General features: G+C 38.1%; 1 protein-coding gene across 1 annotated transcript in view; it reads left to right on the forward strand.

The window, feature by feature from the left end:
• LOC113533567 (potassium/sodium hyperpolarization-activated cyclic nucleotide-gated channel 2-like) overlaps positions 1 to 18,494 on the forward strand; it is a 71,762-nt gene that overhangs the window by 22,987 nt on the left and 30,281 nt on the right. The window contains exons 4-5 of the mRNA XM_053227676.1: positions 2,346 to 2,507; positions 14,158 to 14,376. Of these exons, the coding sequence (XP_053083651.1) occupies positions 2,346 to 2,507; positions 14,158 to 14,376 (381 nt within the window). The remainder of the gene's footprint in view (positions 1 to 2,345; positions 2,508 to 14,157; positions 14,377 to 18,494) is intronic.

Raw genomic sequence — 18,494 nt, forward strand, 5'->3', positions numbered from 1 at the left:
TAGCCGATTAATTAATTAATTAATTAATTTAATTTATTCATTCTGTCTCATGAAGTTAATAAGACAAAGCTTGTCATGTTTTGGTAAAGCCCCAGTAAAGACTCATGCTGGAAAAGTCACAGCTTTACCTCTGATTGTTACAAAGTACTGGAGACTGACACTGGAGACTCCTTCCATAAATGCTAAATGTATGCATATTTTTAATATGCATATTTTCTTTTGTTCCCCCATTTTTTAAAAATATCATATCAACAATTACACAAGACTTTAAATGCAATTTACATTCACACGTCTCTGTGTAAGTAGTTACTATAGAAACGAGAACATATTTCAAAGAGCACATTGATATAAACCTTGCAGCCAGCACTACTGTCAGAGCTACTGTTAGAGGAAATTAATCAACACCTTCTGACCAATCAGAATCATTCAATAGTGCTGGTATATAAACAAAATTCGATAAGTAGCCTATATAGAAAGTAAGCCACAGACAAGAACATCACAGCATTCATTTTCCAAAGGAACTAGTTTTAAGATGTAGTGTATCATAACTTTGATTTCTCATTCTTGTTTCGGGTTTTTAAGCGCACTGTAATACATGGGAGAGGAAACGCAATTTGTAGCAAGTACAGCAATACAGATCATTTAGAGCTCATAAGAAGTGGAAACATTCTCATATGAAAAAGCTGCTAGATGAAGTAGCACCAAGGCTGCTATACAAGGTCGTGGATTCAAAAAGTGATACCTTTATATGTCTGTTTCTATGCAAAAGGGCGAAAACACAGCAGAGCTAGGGGAAGAGCATGTGTGAGCTCGTGCCCTTGGCATTGCAGCCAGTCAGTAATGTAATGTAAAACTTTTCTCAAAGTTTCTCAGAAATAACGCTGCAGCTTTTCAGCTCACTCGCTGCTTTCTGTTTGGCTCTGGCCACACAACCACACACACACACACACACACACACACACACACACAAACTCATTTCACTGCTTAGAGCGAGACAGAAAAAACGAAAGTGTTAGATCACATAAATATACATGGGATAACAGAGCTCAGAGGGATACCTACTACAAAGTCTTCTACTACCCATGTGACTTTTTCTGATTTTAATGATCATATATTTGATCTATGTGTTTAGAACAGGCTATATAAAAAGGTCATGCTTTTTAAAATAGATACAGCAAATGAAATGAAAGAACTGAATTGCCTCTTGCACTGTTTAGTTCAAAACATTTCCATTCTTTGTTCCTTTCAAAAAAAAAATCTAAAACCAAAGAAGCGTTTGGGTTCTAGGTTTAATTGTTTCCCCCCAAAACTGAAAATCTTAAAATGAACGGTGCCAGAAATGCTTCTGTATTGTTATGTCATAGTAGAACATTTATTTTTGTTTCCTAAAGAACCTTATTTATCCATGATGGATCTTTTTTGTCTGTGTCACAGAGAACTGAAAAAATCCCACTATAAATGTTATCATAATATGGAATGATCTGATGGAAAATGATTATTCGTTTAGTATAAATGCTTAAAGAGTCATGGACTGAAATGCTCTTTAGGAAACACAGAAATGGCATTGCTATAAAGAATACCTTTTCTAACAGCTTTGTCTTAAAGAGTGTGGGCCTAATAACTTAATATTTAAATTGAACTGGTTTAAAGGTAGTTCTTGTCACCTCACAGTTCCAGTTCTGGTTCGAACCTGAGCTCGGGTTACAGTCTGCAGAGTTTTACATGTTCTGGGTTTACTCTGGGTTCACCAGGTTTCTCTAACCTCCCAGAAACATGCAAGTAGATGGATTAACTATGCCAAATTGGCCCTAGATATGAATGAGTGTGTGCATGTGTGTGTGTGTGTGTGCGTGTGTGTGTGTGTGTGCGCATTGGCGTCCTATCCAGGGTGTTTTCCCGCTTTGTGTTTCCAGGATAGATTCCAGATCCACCTGACCAGGATAAAATGGTTACTAAAGATGAATGAACAAATGTTCATATACTAATATGATTTATGAAGGATGTTGTTCATTTTCTAGTCTAAAGCTCAATCATTTAAAAAACTAGAAAAAGTGATATGGTGCAAAAAAAAATATTAAAATTTTAAACACGCTGTAACTGGTTTGGTTTCTGTGGGTGGAAAGTTCAGGAATAAAAAGCTCTAATAGCTCAAATAAATAAATAAATAAATAAATATGATGGTACACATCTGCCTACAGAGACTAATATTTGAATAATTGGATTACTCTTAAAATTAAAATGGCTCTGAAACATTTGAGAAGCTCAGATGTAGAGTATAGTACAGGCTTAACATGGCTCGCTGCCTGTCTTGCACTCATAGAGCGCTGTGTTGTGCTTCCTTGTAGATTTTCCACATGACCTACGACCTGGCGAGTGCCGTGATGCGCATCTTCAACCTGATCGCTATGATGCTGCTGCTGTGCCACTGGGACGGCTGTCTTCAGTTCCTCGTGCCCATGCTGCAGGACTTCCCCTCTGACTGCTGGGTCTCGCTCAACAAGATGGTGGTATGCGAATCATTAACATTCAGACCTGGCTGATTTCTGAACGGTTTGAACTTTCAGACTTTTCCCAGACGTACTTTCTTTCTTTTAATCTTTAATCCAGGATTTTAAAGGTTAGAACTGCACTGGAATCTATAAAAAGCCTCATTTCTCATTTGCGATCTTCATACTCTGCGCCAGTCATACACTTCAGCACAGAAGTGGTCTTTTTAGTCTGTAGTCTTTTTAGCATTTTAATTTTCAATGCTATGTCCTACCACACGCTGTGAGAGAGTGTCGGTAACAATAGGTCGAGGTACACCAAGAGACCGCTGCCAATCCTGCCCAGCATGCATTAACGCTAGCACAATGCTAAATACGCAAATCAGCTCACCAGCCGAGCCCCAATACAGGAGTGGCATAATTTAATTGAATTTAATTAGATTTATTCTGCTCCCCTGGCATGAATATACAGATTAATGCTTCCTGATGCAGGGGAGGACAGCTCACTAGGGGTAATTTGCAGAAATTAGATGTCTTATAGCATTTATGTTATTTAATTTTTTCATACGATGTGACTTTCAGTTAACATAATTCATAAGTGGTATGTACTCTAGTTAGCTAAGTGCACTGAGATGCATTGATGCTAGCTTCAAGTACAACTGGCAGAGATCATACACTTTAATAAGAGAAACATAAAACATTAGCAATTTACATGTGCACTTAGATTGAATTAAGTGAATTAAGTGTTCAAAATCTGAAAGACCAGAGACGGATGCTTGTTTGTAGAATGTTCTTTTAGTGAAGAATTCAGTAGAGAAGTTATTTTCAGCCGTTCTCCTGGTTTATCAACCTTTATCATGATAATGAGCAGAAAGATAAAGAAGGGAGAATCGTGTGAGGTGTGATGCACCTCGTTTTTGTGTGTGTGGGGAAATGAGGCAGGGTGATGACAGTGGAGATAAAAGGGTGTGTGTGTGTGTGTGTGTATGTGTATGTGTGTGTGTGAGACCTGGGACGTGCCAGAGCAGATGCTCTTTTTGTTCCTCCTTTTAACACACATGAAAGAACCTGTTTAGTGGGCACACACACACACACACATACACACCTCTCTGATTTACCTTGATTTAAAAAGTTCCTGTTTCAAAAATAATGAGTATTGCTCTCTATTTTCCTCTCTCTCTCTCTCTCTCTCTCTCTCTATATATATATATATATATATATATTATCTGTATTTATGCTTATGTGCACCTCATAAAATTGCTTTAATTCAATTTTATCATATAGTAGCTGCTTCCCACAATTCCCACAAAGCTGAAACCACAATTCTCTCCTTATTAAATATGTATCACTAAGATTTGAAAATGCTGTCAGTTGGTGGAACATTATTGCTTTGACTTAGTATTTAAGTAGACTTAACATATACACTGATAGCCATAACATTAAACCCACTGACAGGTGAAGTGAATAATATTGATTATCTCAGTACAGTGGCACCTGTCAAGGGGTGGGATATATTACGCAGCATGTGAACAGTCAGTTCTCGAAGTTGATGTGTTGGAAGCAGGAAAAATGGGCAAGCGTAGGGATCTGAGTGACTTTGACAAGGGCCAAATTGCGATGGTTAGACAACTGGGTCAGAGAATCTCCAAAACGACAGGTCTTGTGGGGTGTTTCCGGTACGCAGTGGTTAGTACCTACCAAAAGTGGTACAAGGAAGGACAACCGGTGAACCGGCGACAGGGTCATGGGTGCCCAAGGCTCACTGATGCGCATGAGGAGTGAAGGCTAGTCCGTCTGGTCCGATCCTACAGAAGAGCTACTGTAGCACAAATTGCTGAAAAAATTAATGCTGGCTATGATAGAAAGGTGTCCGAAAACACAGTGCATCGCAGCTTGCTGTGAATTTGGGCTGCACAGCCACAGACTGGTCAGAGTGCCCATGCTGACCCCTGTCCACTCCTGAAAGCACCTACAATGGGCACATGAGCATCAGAACTGTACCATGGAGCAATGGAAGAAGATGGCCTGGTCTGATAAATCACGTTTTCTTTTACATCATGTGGATCTGCTACTAACGTCTTGGTACCAGATACCACAGCACACCTTCAGAGGTCTTGTGGAGTCCATGCCTCAGTGGGTCAGAGCTGTTTTGGCAGCATAAAGGGGACCTACACAATATTAGACAGCTGGTTTTAATGTAATAGCTGATCGGTGTATGTGCTTGACTAGTACAAATTCAATACTAATGTAAACCTGAAGAAAGGCAAAAAGGAAAAGCTGCCAACTGAGATTCTTCCTTAGGCTCTGATGGGAGACTTTCAAGATGTGTTATATTCACACTACATGAAGGACAATTAAGATGGTGTGAATCCTCCAAAAGTCTTTTTAATGTTCATTTGCTTTCAAGCATCAAACAGAAAGAATGAAGAATGAACTGAAGGCATGTAGGATTTATTTGTTCAAAGTCTTGACTGGATCTTGCCAAAAATTTGCATAAAGCAGCTTACACATGCAAATGTAAACTCACACACACAAATTCTCATTGTGATTTAAAAATTGTGACAGTTAAGACTATTAGCAGGATTAGCTATAATACGCTTTTCTTATCAGTTCATTTAAATTTCATCTGTATCGCTCTTCCTCACTGAAATTCCAGTAAGTTCTTTGTGATATCAGGTTGAATGTCATGCAGCAGTCTCACATGGCGCCATGAAATGAATCCTCTGGAGATCAGACAGGAAAGGTTTCAGGAAAAAAAAAACAACATCAGAGGGAAAGTTCAGAGAGACAGGAAGAGACAGGTCAGAGAGGGGGAAAAAAAGGTTACTTAGAGGGAAAGATGTGTGAATCATGTTTCTTTAGAGTTCTTCATACGCTGAGTGGTTGAAAATTTGTTACATCGCTGTGCACACACACACACACACACACACACAGGAGCGGGACATCTGTCTTTTTTTCTGTACCACATTAGGACGCCAGGACCTGTTAGACGTCCTCGCAGCTTCTCACAGCGGGAGGACAATCTGTCCCATGCACTCTCTAACACACACACGCACAAACACATATGCAGGATTCAATTACAAATTCCATGTGTGTTTTCACATTAGATTTGCCTTTCAGTGTGCTCAGGAAATAATTACAGATGCTTCAGTGACAGAGTTTACTCACATACATGAGGAGTAGAAAGAGACCCAACTGAACTGAAAACAGTGGATTTAGGGCCTTTAGAGCAGATTTGTTACTTTTTTTGCCAACAATGGCTACGTTTACATGATATTATTTGGAATTTGGCAATATTCTAATTAGTATTGAGTCATGTAAATGCTGCAATCCGATTGCACGATTCAGATTAAGACAATATTCTGATTCCCCAAATTCCCAAATACCCACCCCTGGAGTATGCCTGTTTTAATCGGAAATTTGTTGCATGTAAACACCTTATTCAGAAAATCCACCGAAAAGAGATACATGCGCATGCTCGGTCTGCAAGGAATTGGGTGTTAAGGGATGCTTAGCTGTAGGCTAGGTATTTGGGAATAGCAACTCAGACATGTATGCAGGAATATTACGATGCCTGCACGCGTATAAACATCGTATTCGGAATATTGCTGCAACCCGAACCTAGACCTTAAATGGAATTTGATGTGCATGTAAACGTAGCCAGTGATAAGTTAGAGACTCAGGCTCAACTGAAAAGCGATCACCTTAACATTCAGATCCAGATGATGCCACAGTCATCCGTGGCCTGGAGCCAAGAAAGCAAAACTGGCTGTGCCAATTCTCTCTGTGTGGGAGGGATGGCATTACCGTCTCCCCTGTCAATCACAGTGACACTACCCAATCGGAGGCATCATTAAGATCAGGTATGCGGAAGAGAGCAGAAAATGCTTTCCTCCGAGTGTGTCATGCTGCCTTGTGACTCAGCTTGAGCAATAGCTCGAAATGATGCAGCTGTCTCAGAGGAAGCACGTGTCAGTCTTATCCTCAGTCAAGCCCAACCTTAAGTTCTGAATCAGAACCTGACTCGATTTGGACAAAATTCTCCCATCCATCCCAACCATCACCAACTTTATTCATTCTCTAATTAATAAAAAATTGTAATAATTTCCAAATTCTTGTGGTATAAGAGGAATAAAACACTTTGCCACATGCTGTTTTGGAAAATAATCAACTTTGAGGTGGTAACAGTAACATCACACCACCACAATGGTGATTATTCTCCTATAACAGCTCACCCGCAAGTGTTTTATTTCTTACTTATTGTGATTTGAATTCAAATTTTATTTACATACACACTATCATGCACTATCACCAACTTTAGATAGAATAACTGTTAAATTCTCAATTCTGAAGGTGGTTTTTTTCTGAAGTAATTTTCTATAACAGAAGCCGTGGCAATAGTTCTGCAGCAACGTTTATGTTAATGCATTCATTTTAATATTCTATAATTTCTATAGTAAAAACATACACAGGGGCTTGTTTGGTGGATGTTACACATAAACAGATTAAAAAATGTGTTATCATTGATTTGACGAAGTTTCTGACTATCAGTTAAAGGAAAAGCTGTAACTTTAATTTCTGTGACATGGGAAAGTCTTCAGGATGGACGACATTACACTTTGTCAAGCTGCATTTTTTTTGTCTTATTAATGTTAAGAGAGAGACAAACAGAGTGGCTGGGGAGAGAATGACTGTTTATAGCCGCTATAACGTACAGTAAGCTATATCAGGAAATAACTTGTTTTGTGGACGTTCCACAACATTTAATGTAATAATAAACATATAAAAATGTGTGTCATTCTCTAATTAATAATGAATTGTAATCATTGACAAATTGCTGTGGTATAAGAGGAATAAAACACTTTGCCACATGCTGTTTTGGAAGATAATAAACCTTGAGGTGATAACAGTAACATCACATGACCATGACGTTGATTATTTTCCTAAAACAGCTCGCCCCCGAGTGTTTTATCCTTTACTTATTGTGATTTGAATTCATATTTTATTTAAATATACAGTATAAATTCAGAGCATATTTCTGAAAAAGTCCATCTACTTCTTCAATTTTTTGAAAGTTATGTAATCTGCAGCTAACATTACCAGTAACGTTACATAAGTAGACATAAAGCAATTCCTTCCTCTGTCAAATGCATTCTGCCTTCATGTTAAAGTACTTAGTGATTTATTTAGGTTGTGTATTAACACAGATATTGACAGTTCCTTCAACCATCAATGATTAAAGTTCATATATTCTTATCTTTGTGCTCCATCTCAAACGATTTCCAAACATCTGACTTTCCTTTTTGGTTGTAATAAATGTACTGACCTATATCAAGCTGCTGCTATACCTGAATAGTCAGGATCCGTTGCGTACTAGCAGCCGTCTCAATGTGTTATATGAAACATCTGTTAGAAATCCGAGTCAGGAACATTATGGATGGAAGTGCTTCACTAAACTCTATTTTTATTACTGTAAATAATCCAAATGCAAAGTAGTTGAGTCACATATACTTCACACTGGTATGAGTATATCATCCATTTTGTGTGTATTTTGCATTTCCTTCCCCATTTGTTGCATTATTCAGTTAACAATCAATAACAGCAATCTATGAGTTACATAAACCCATGAAAGGTCAAAGAGAAGTCTGAAATAGTCTCATATTTGACCCTATATAAGGATTTTTGCATTTGCAAACTAGCTGCTGTGCCGTTCTGCAATATTTAGTAGAATGTGTTTGAAATCCCCAACCATATGTCAGAGTTTGCCTCAGGCCTTATCAAACACATTGTGCTGTAGAGACACTGTGTTTAAAAGACAGACAGCTGTCTTATATCTGCAATCATGTATTTTAGCTTCAGTCTTTATCCACAACAGCAGTTCTAACTTTACTAAATGTCGTAATTTTCTTTTCACTGTTCTCCTGATTTGATACATGCTTCAGCATAACGCTTGTTTATAACGGTGCAATGTATGTGACTTCTGAGTTAATTACTGATAAACAGAAAGCTTTAGCGTATGAATGATTGCAAACTCGAAATCCATTGTCGAGGGTTCACCATAAAAGTCCATGTGTAAATTGTTACTACAGAAACAATAACATATTAGACCGAGCACATTAGTATCCTTAAAAACCTCACAGCTGGAACTATTGTCAGAGATTCTGTTATAGAAAATTAATTAAGCACCTTCTGACCAATCAGATTCAAGAATTAAACAGCGCCGTGGTATATGTGCAAGTAAAGTCGGTATGAAGTTCATCTCATGGAATTTGGGTTTTCTCCCCCATTTTGGTTACCTGACAGTTCCCATCCACCAGCCAGCTCTCCCTGTTATACGACATAGAAGGTGAAGGATAACACATGCTTCCTTGGAGTGCTTCCTTTTTTCGAACTGCAGTTTAACACGCTCAGAGGAACGCGCTATGCAGCCTCTTCTGCCGTACATCAGGTCGCTGTGATTGACAGGGCGGAGAGAGTATGCCACTCCTCCCTCCCTGACAGCAGAGACAGGTTTGCTCCCCTGGGTCCTGGCCATGGATGGCTGTAGCATCGTCTGGATTAGAGCTCACGATATCCTAATGATATGGCAAATATATTTCAGGAGCCTGATTCTATTCAATTTTTCCAACATTTATATCCACACCAGCTTTTTAAACACTTCCAGCAATCATGGACGTGATGAATGGTTTGGAAATCTTTTCAAATGTAGTTGCTATGGTTTACTTATATTGTGCCTTTACTGGGGGCACTTTAGAAAAAAAAAACAGAACGTAGACCCTAAGGCTGACTAAATTGCCAGTGATTAGGACAGATACAATGGGCATAAAGCCTCATTTTATATTCACATATGTATACTACAACTTGAACATGATTGATCTGTATATAAATTCCCAATTATGTGTTTGCAGAAAAGAAACCTCATAGAAACTCACAAGTGCACTTTTCTGGATTCATGAATTTGATCGTAGAGACATTTATTACAGATAACACCCTGAAAATCTAAGCGTAAATAGTGCTAAACTGATATTTTAAAAAAAATAATTTTCCTTGTGTGCTTTTATATATGGATTTTTAATGGACTACACTTTCAAAGGTGTCTCCTAAATGGCTAACAACACCTACAGTGTCTAGTCATCAACTTACAGATGTTTTCCACTTATACAAAGGAAGAGACACAGATTAAGCTTTTCAGATAAGTAGCAAAACATCTTCAACACAAGTACAGGTGTCTTGAGCTACCACATCTGGACTTTCAAAGTGGTCTGAATGACTGAACACCTTCACTGACAACATGTATAGTAGTGACTGTTAATCAGTGTAGAAGCTCCAGAGAAAACTCCTGAAGGAGAATACACACACAATCCAAATACATACTGTACATTTACGTTTATCCATCCATTTCCTGTGACATGAACACACCCTATTAGCAGGATCTCTGAGGAAATGATAAGAGCTAATGAATACCTAGCACTGTTGACTTGAGGAAGCAATGGACCACTTGCTGAGGGAAAACCCTGGAGATAAAGCTACAGTCTCTTCTGTCTGATACCACACACACCAAACCTGCTGGGATGCTACTCCTGCTAACATGGACCCAGGAGACTGAACAGATGCATTAGTGAATAAAACACATCAGAGTGTGCTGTTATAGGAAATTAATCAAAGGCAGGGTGGTGTGAAGTGGCCCAACATCCTATAACATCACATCATATCCTGCACTGTATTATTCCTCTTATAACATAGACATTTGCCAATTAATTAATTAATTCCTTTTTTTGTTTAATGAAGAATGAAATGTTGTACTTTTTACCCGTTTATAGTTACATATATAATCTTGTGGAACATTCCTGAGCATTCCTATTATAACTTCCCTCACCAGTTTCCTTTTTCTCTCTCTTGAAGTTAATAAGACAAAAACAAATGCAGTGGAATGTCCTTTGTTCTGAGGTCTTTCCTATGTTGGAAATAAAAAATAAAGGAACTCTTACAAAGAGCTGACACTGGAGACTCCTTCCATAAATGTTACATAAGCATCTCCTTACAGAAAGCTGCATCATATCAATGATTATACATTTTTAAGATAAGATAAGATAAGATAAGATAAGATAAGATAAGATAAGATAAGATAAGATAAGATAATCCTTTATTCGTCCCCAGTGGGGAAATTTGCTTTGTTACACGCAAATTTGTCAAAAAAAAAAAAATGTAAGTATAAAAAATATAAAAGAGACACACCAAGAATGCAATTTTGTTAGTTAAATAACTGTATATAAAAAAACAAAACAAAAAACATTTGTTATTAGAATTCGATTATGGTAGAGTATCCGCCATATAAGTGAATTAGTTGTTACTATAGAAACGTTAACATATTAGAACGAGCGCATTGATAGGCCATCAGAGCTGATGTTATAGAAGATTAATCTACATCTTCTAAGAAACCAGAAGTATAAAAGATGTTGAAATGTCATTTTGTGTAAAAGTGTATGGAAATCTCTGAATCATAAATTTGAAAAAAAAAAAAAAAACGATCCTGAGATACAGATATACAGATTGCTGCCAGATAATATCTTTCAGTCTTGTTTGTAAATTGTCCACAGGAAATCCCGTAGCTTCATCTTGAAGCATCTTGCAATCACTCTTTATTAGAGAAAAAATAACACTTCATTTTGCTATCATTATAAACTCTTACAGTGACATTGATTTTAATTTCCAACCTCGCCTTCTTCACATTTTGCTCCTGGTGAGATGCTCAGGAGAATAATTACATATCTGATTACAACTAATGCTGTCACACTGTCCAGCCTTACACACACCTGAAGGTAAAGATGAACAATATTAAAATAACACACAGGCACAGAAATGTGATAACATGTTGAGTCACGCTTGTGTTCGAGGTGAGCTGAAATGAAGCTGTTTTGGGAGAGGTTGTCTAGCTGTCTTCTCGGGGATTAAATGCATATATTACGGCTCATCCGGTGTTTTAAAGCGAGTCTTGGTGACAGGAGCCAATAGCAGACAGAGCACTGGGTGTCCAGATAAGCTGAGGTGAGCAGAGAGGATGGATAGGGTAGGGCTGCTGCTCTGTGTGTGGTGGCACTGGATGATGTTTGTGGAGCTTATCAGCTTCTGGGCACACACGCCTGTTTGGCCCACTGACGTCCATGTGTGTAAAGGAAGCAGTCTGGTGTATGTGTGTTTGTGTGTAGCTATGCACTCTCTGAAATTTCTATTTTCAAGCCTAAGTGCTCACTTTGCATCTATTATTCAACCGCATTCAATCCGCTGTTTTCATACCTGCGCCTCTCTCATGGCTGCTCTTCTTCAGCCACTCTCCCATCCTCCCTGCATCACCACTCTCTTTCTCTTCCTCTTCCTGTTGAACTCTCCAAGCTCTCTAATCCTCATCCAGTTTGCTTTCACTCACCCTAATGACTTTAGGTACTCTTTTTTACGTCAGTTCCCATTTCATGTCTCTCAGTGAATGCTCTCTGAAGCTTCCTGTTAAAGCTCACTTAAAGCCCTGGAACTTTTCAAGATTTGCTGAATGCACACAAACCTCACATTAATGATGGCAGCGCTCCTCTGTCTCGCCGTGCCGAGGTTAGGCAGCACAGTAATTAATCTTGATTTGACTATTAAATCGCTGTGGAGTTGCCATAGAATAGTTTCAAAAAGGGCAAATTTAATAATTAAAATAGTACTCTGGAGTTTGTACTTTTCCTTGTAGCTGCGGTACCATCAAGGGTCAACTACCTTTACCATTGTTTATATCTTTATAAATAATTCAAGGTACATAATTGGACCTTAAGCACCACTCTATAAGCTAATTAAAGGTACGCTATTTGAAGGAAAATTTATGGACATCTGACCATCATACCTACATATAAGCCTTCCATAAACTGTTGCCAACAAGTTAGAAACACAATTGTATAGTCTTTGTATGCTGTAGCCCAGACATGGTCCAGCATGGGTACAGGGTACAAAAGACACACCCTTAATGGTACCACACCAGCGACAAGAAGACATACCTTTATTTATTATTTCTGTACTGTACAGTATGTCTGATTAGCAGCGAGAGACATGAATTATGACCTATTTCCACGAATTGGGAAAAGAACAGGAAAAACAGACTCAAATTTGTTGATAATGGTAGTCTTATGGCAATTGTTATGGCAGTAAACAATAAATGTGAAACATCATTTTCTAAAACATCTCTGTGAATTCTGAAGTCAAAAATATTTTTCAATTACGCTCTGAATCTGTATAAATCGTCCTTTCAGAGGTCAGATTTTTCTCTACTGTATAGCAAAAAATATATAGTAACGTATAGTCTTTTAACAAATGACACTCACAAAGCAGCTGTACAGAAATCCAGATGTAAATTTAGAGCTCTAATGAGCAAGCCAGATGTGACAGCAGCTAGAAAAAACTCCCTGAAACAACATGAGGAAGAAACCTTGAGAGGAACCATGATGCCTAATTGTGGGATTATAAATCATTTCAGTATACAGGTGTAGAAGAGTAAAATCAAACAGTACTAGTTGTGTTGAAATGATGTTCAGTATGAGTATACTGTGAATAAGGGTTCTGGGATGAGCACAGGACACTCTTTATGATTACAGCAGCAGTTCTTAGGTACAAATCTACAAGACCCAGGAAGGATTTTCCACTGAGGCAAGGGTGAGACTTGGCATAAACTTTTTTTTTGGGCAATGCAATATTTAGAGTACACAAGTGGGACCATGGACAGCAGCAGAAAGTGAGTCACAAGTGCAGAAGCTCCAAGCAGAAGTAGAGCATCAGGATGAATCAGGCAGGTCCAGAGGGTCAGAGGAGACACAGCAGTGGAGATGTGTCAGGATCTGGCACTGATATGACATCAGGCAGCAGGAGTGCATGTATAGAGACAGAGAGAGAGAGAGAGAGAGAGAGAGAGAGAGGGAGGGAGGGGGGACAGATTATTAGTGCCATTAGACTTCTATTATAAGTCAGCTTCAAGTAAACAGGGAAAAACTGAAATGATTGTCCTTTGTATTCATCCATACACTACAGTTACAAGATAGAGATTGGGTTGAATTTTTTTTAAATTCATGGATGTTTCCTGAGTGACATTTCCAAATTGTTGGTAGTGTGTGAATGGGTGTGTGTGTGTGTGTGATTATGCCCTGTGATAGGTTGGCACCCCGTCCAGGGTTTCCCCAGTCTTGTGCCCCGAGTCCCTTGGGATAGGCTGCAGGCTCCCCCATGACCCTGTGTAGGATAAGTGGTACAGAGAATGGATGAATGGACATGATCAACTCACATTTTGCAGGGAGATGGTCAGCTTTTTTTTTTTTTGTCGAAAAGATGCGACAGTTTTCACACTTCATCCAGCCTGTGCATTCAGGTGCATTCTCCTGAAATGATTTAATCATCCAGCGCACACTTTGTAAAATGTAGGCTGGACTTTAAAGGTTAATGGAGGTTTGTTTGAGCCAGCCAGCTGGAGACAAAACTCTCAGTCGTGAAAACTTCATTATTCATTCTCTTTTTAAGATTTATCACCTGGTCCTGTTGGTATTAGAACAGTTGCATAGGCTGTAAGTGGATGCTATTAAGTCTTTTTCTTTCTCTCTCTCCTTTGATTTCCTATTTTGTGCTGTCTCTCTCTCTCTCTATCTCCTCTCTGCAGAATGACACGTGGAGTGAGCTATACTCCTTTGCCGTGTTTAAGGCGATGAGTCACATGCTCTGTATAGGTTACGGCCGTCAGGCTCCAGAGAGTTTGTCTGATATATGGCTGACCATGCTCAGCATGATAGTAGGAGCCACCTGCTACGCCGTCTTCATCGGCCACGCCACCGCTCTCATCCAATCGCTGGACTCCTCTCGTCGACAGTACCAGGAAAAGGTAAGAAAGCCACTCATGTAGGATATGAAAGAAGGTGAACATCTGAAGGCCGGATCGGTTGTATAGCTGCCTACTTTTACTTTGATCAAGAAAAAAAACTCTATCTATTGAGAAATGGTCAGCAGATATTGTGCTGGAGTTTGCTTAAAGTTATTAAAAAAGACAGCATAAGTAACATAACAAAGTGAATCAGTCTAAAAGGGCATGAATGCGAAGGTCTTCTCAAATCAAGCCATAAGTTTGTGTTTTTGTGTCGAAGGACTGTGGATATGTAAGAAAAACATCTGTTCAGTCCCTTACTAGAATGACCTGTAGTGTTCAGTGAGTATCTGTTTTTATTTCATCAGTGGGAAAATATTTTTTTCCAATTATATTCCTCAAACAAGATTACATCGACTCTTTATTAGTAACTAAAACAATTGATTATTGCTTACAGAAAGCAGTACAGAAGATAGATTAGAGCACAGCACTACTGATTCCTTAATTCTGATGGGTCAGAAGGTACTGATTAAAGGCAAATTACAGTTTTATATTGATGCACTCGTTCTAATCCTTTAGTAACAACTCGTACAGGGACTTCTATGGTGGATGCACCACATAAACTGATTTAAAAAACTTTTTAATCATTGATATGGTGAAGTTTTCTGTGAGGAGATTTTTATTTAACACTTTATAGAAGTGTCAGCACTTTGTAAAAGTCAGAGGTCAAGCTGTAACTTTAGATTTTCCATCACAGGAAAGACTTAAGGACATTGGGTTTTATCAGTAAAATGACAAGCTGCATTTTTTGTCTTAACTTCAAGAGAGAGGGCAAAAAGGAGAGGCTGAGGAAGAAATTTTTATAGCTGCTATAACATAAGTGATAACAATGAGAAGCTAACTTTTTTGCAGGTGTACCACAACATTAAACATAACTGTAAAGTACTAAAAAAACATAACGTGTCGTTCTTGGTGGTTGTCCTACAACAGCATGCCCCTTCATGTTTTATTCCTCTTATACCACAGCAATTTGCGAATGATTACTATTTTTTATTTATTACAGAATGACACGTCTTTTTATTTCTTTCGTAACTCACAGAGGACGGTGCTAAAGGAGTCATTATCAGGTTACTATTTGTTAGGCGCAAACATATTACCATTAAAATGTTCTTATTAACGAATGAGTTATGTAACCTGACATTACAAAGTCATTTATAAAGTGTTATGCGTGTAGCTATAACTAGCTATGGGGATTTATACAGGCTTATGCCAGAGATTTGAAAATATTATGAGTGGTATATGGCATAATTAATGTAACATTCATAGAAAAGGTTGTCAAATGTGCTATGTGGAGTCAGAGCAATTTATAAATGAAGCAAATAGAGTAGTAGTAGTTTGCTGGGATGGTACATGGCCTTGGAAAAAAAAGAAAAAGGAGCTATTGTGTTGTTTTGAGTGCCAGTTGAGAAGCTAGCACTCAATCAGGCACTGGAATGATCCATGGCAATAACAGAAAGCTACAGCCTTTTGCAATCACACCAGAGAAAGATGTATTGGCTGCGGGAGCTGAGTAGAACTTCAGCCACAGCAGGAAATTGTCTTATTGTTTGGAAGAAATATTTGCTGGCCTTGGGGGGTCCATTAAAGTCACACAAAAGCCTTTTACGGAGGCCTGGAGAAGGATTTATTTGCCGCAGGCAGGTAACTCTTGCCAGCAATCGTGACGAGTCTCCACACAAACGTATAGTAGCTATATTTTCAATGTCAGTGATTCTGAGATTACAGTGACATTATTGATATACAATCACCAGCCACTTTATTAGGAACACTTGTACACCTGCTTGTTTCTATAATTACACAACCAGCCAATCATGTCACAGCAGCACGATGCATAATATCATGCAGATGCAGTTAATATTTACATGACACATCAGAATGAGAAAAAAAATGTGATCTCAGTGACTCTGACTATGACATGGTTGTTGGTGCCAGATGGGCTGGTTTGTTTATTGCTGATCTCCTGGGATTTTCACACACAATATTCTCTAGAGTTTACACAGAACGATGTGAAAAACAAAAAAAAAACATCCAGTCAGAGGCAGTTCTGTGGGTAGAGAGAGGTCAGAGGAGAATGACTGGTTTGCAAATAACCACTCTTTACATCCATGGTGAGCAGAAAAGCATCTCACATCGAGGTGGATGGGCTACATTCACACATGACCTCATATCAGGTTCCACTCCTGTCAGTCAAACACAGGGTCATGAAGCTACAGAGGGCAGCTGAAGATGGGAAAAATGTCGCAAAAAATGTTAAATAGTTTTAATGTTCAGAAAACCTTTTGTTTCACATTATACTTTATAAGCCTGTGTTACTTCCAATGGATAAATCTCGGAATCCGAGAAAGACAGCTCACATTAACATTTGTACTGTAAACATAATCAATCAATCAGTCAATCAATCAATCAATCAATCAACCAAGATCATTGACAAAATACACAGAAAAAAATATTGAAGGATGAATACTAAATACACTGAATGTTTTCAGTGATATATTTTATTACATACATTATGTAGCCTACTTCATGCTGATCTAGCCTAATTAAAGTCTGATAACAAAACTGAACTTGCATCAAGTGTATATAAGGAAAAAGAAAACACCCAGATGGCATGGTATATGCTTATGACTTTTGCATAAGGCTTTGAACTAAGAAAAATATGCTTCTGAAATTTAATTAAAAAGATTCAATCAGACGAGTGTGTAATTTGAGCGCAGACATTCGTCTAAAAGGCAGTAAAGCTGCCAGCATTGTTTATTGCAAAATCTAATTATTTACTTATATTAGGTGCTAAAAGTTGTGATTGTGTGGTTGCTATGTTGCTACTTATGGCTGCTCTGCAGTGAGCAATGCAAATGAGCGTAGTCATTTAAAAAAAAAATAGAAGAAGCATTCTAAAAGGTTTCTCTTAATTATGTAAATCTGAATACTGTCTTTTTCAAACGTACTGAAACTGAATACAGAATACTTTCATTTTGTATTCTGAAAGTGTAACACTATTATTTATATTCAGTTACAGCCCAACACTGTCAACCAACCAATCCGTCAATCAGTTACTCAGTCGCTCAGTATGCCACCAGAGTACACAACAAAACCCACATTTAAACGATACGAACTGGAAGTGTTGACATATAGAATCCAAAAGTAAGTGAAAACAGGACCTACAACATTAAATGTAACTCAATTAATAAAAATACGACAATATTTTTCAATTAAAATATGGTTTTTCTTTTATTGTTGATTATGTTCCTGTTACAGCAAGTCCCATCATGTTTTATTCCCCTTATATCAAAGCAGTGTGATGATTACGATATTACATTTAATTTTATTATTTAAAGAATGACAATGTCATTTATTTATTCCTTATGTAACTGACTCTACTGAAGGAGTCAATATCAGGTTACTTGTGTTACTCTGTGTGTTACGAGCACATGTGATTAACATTAAAATGTTCTTATGAACAAAGGTGTTATATAACTTCACATAACGAATAATAATTTATTCATTCTTTATAAAGACATATAGAATCCACCAGGTGAATAAAAACGTTAGGCGCTTTACCAATTCAAGCTCTGACGTCAGCTAAGCTCACTAATAACACACTTATTATGTATAATTGTTTACTTAAGCCACAACTTATGATCATGATTAAAAGAGGATTAATTGTGCAGCCCTAATAGTATGTGTGTGTGTGTGTGTGTGTATTAAATATTTCTCCTCTGATCATTATGAATTCCACAACGTGGGAGAGTTTTAATCCCAGCGCAAACACACAACCACAATTCATCGCACATCATGAAGCCCTGCACAGATTAATCACTCTGTCAAATGACGTGGCTGTTTCATTTAGCACGCATCAGTCACCAGACTGTCTGCAACTTCTTTCATTTCTGAAGCTTTATGAAATCTCCTCATGCATATCAGTAGAGCGTAATTTTCACTCCATTAATACGACATCAGTCTTTCACTTAAATGTGTACACACTGCAGCTGGCAGTTCAGTCAAGGACAATGCTCTCTCTCACTTTCATCTATACCTTCTCTCTTTTTGTATCTATCACTCATTCACTACATCTCCTCTCT

This window comes from Pangasianodon hypophthalmus, chromosome 21 (assembly GCF_027358585.1).
Source record: "Pangasianodon hypophthalmus isolate fPanHyp1 chromosome 21, fPanHyp1.pri, whole genome shotgun sequence".
In the NCBI taxonomy this organism is placed as follows: domain Eukaryota; kingdom Metazoa; phylum Chordata; class Actinopteri; order Siluriformes; family Pangasiidae; genus Pangasianodon; species Pangasianodon hypophthalmus.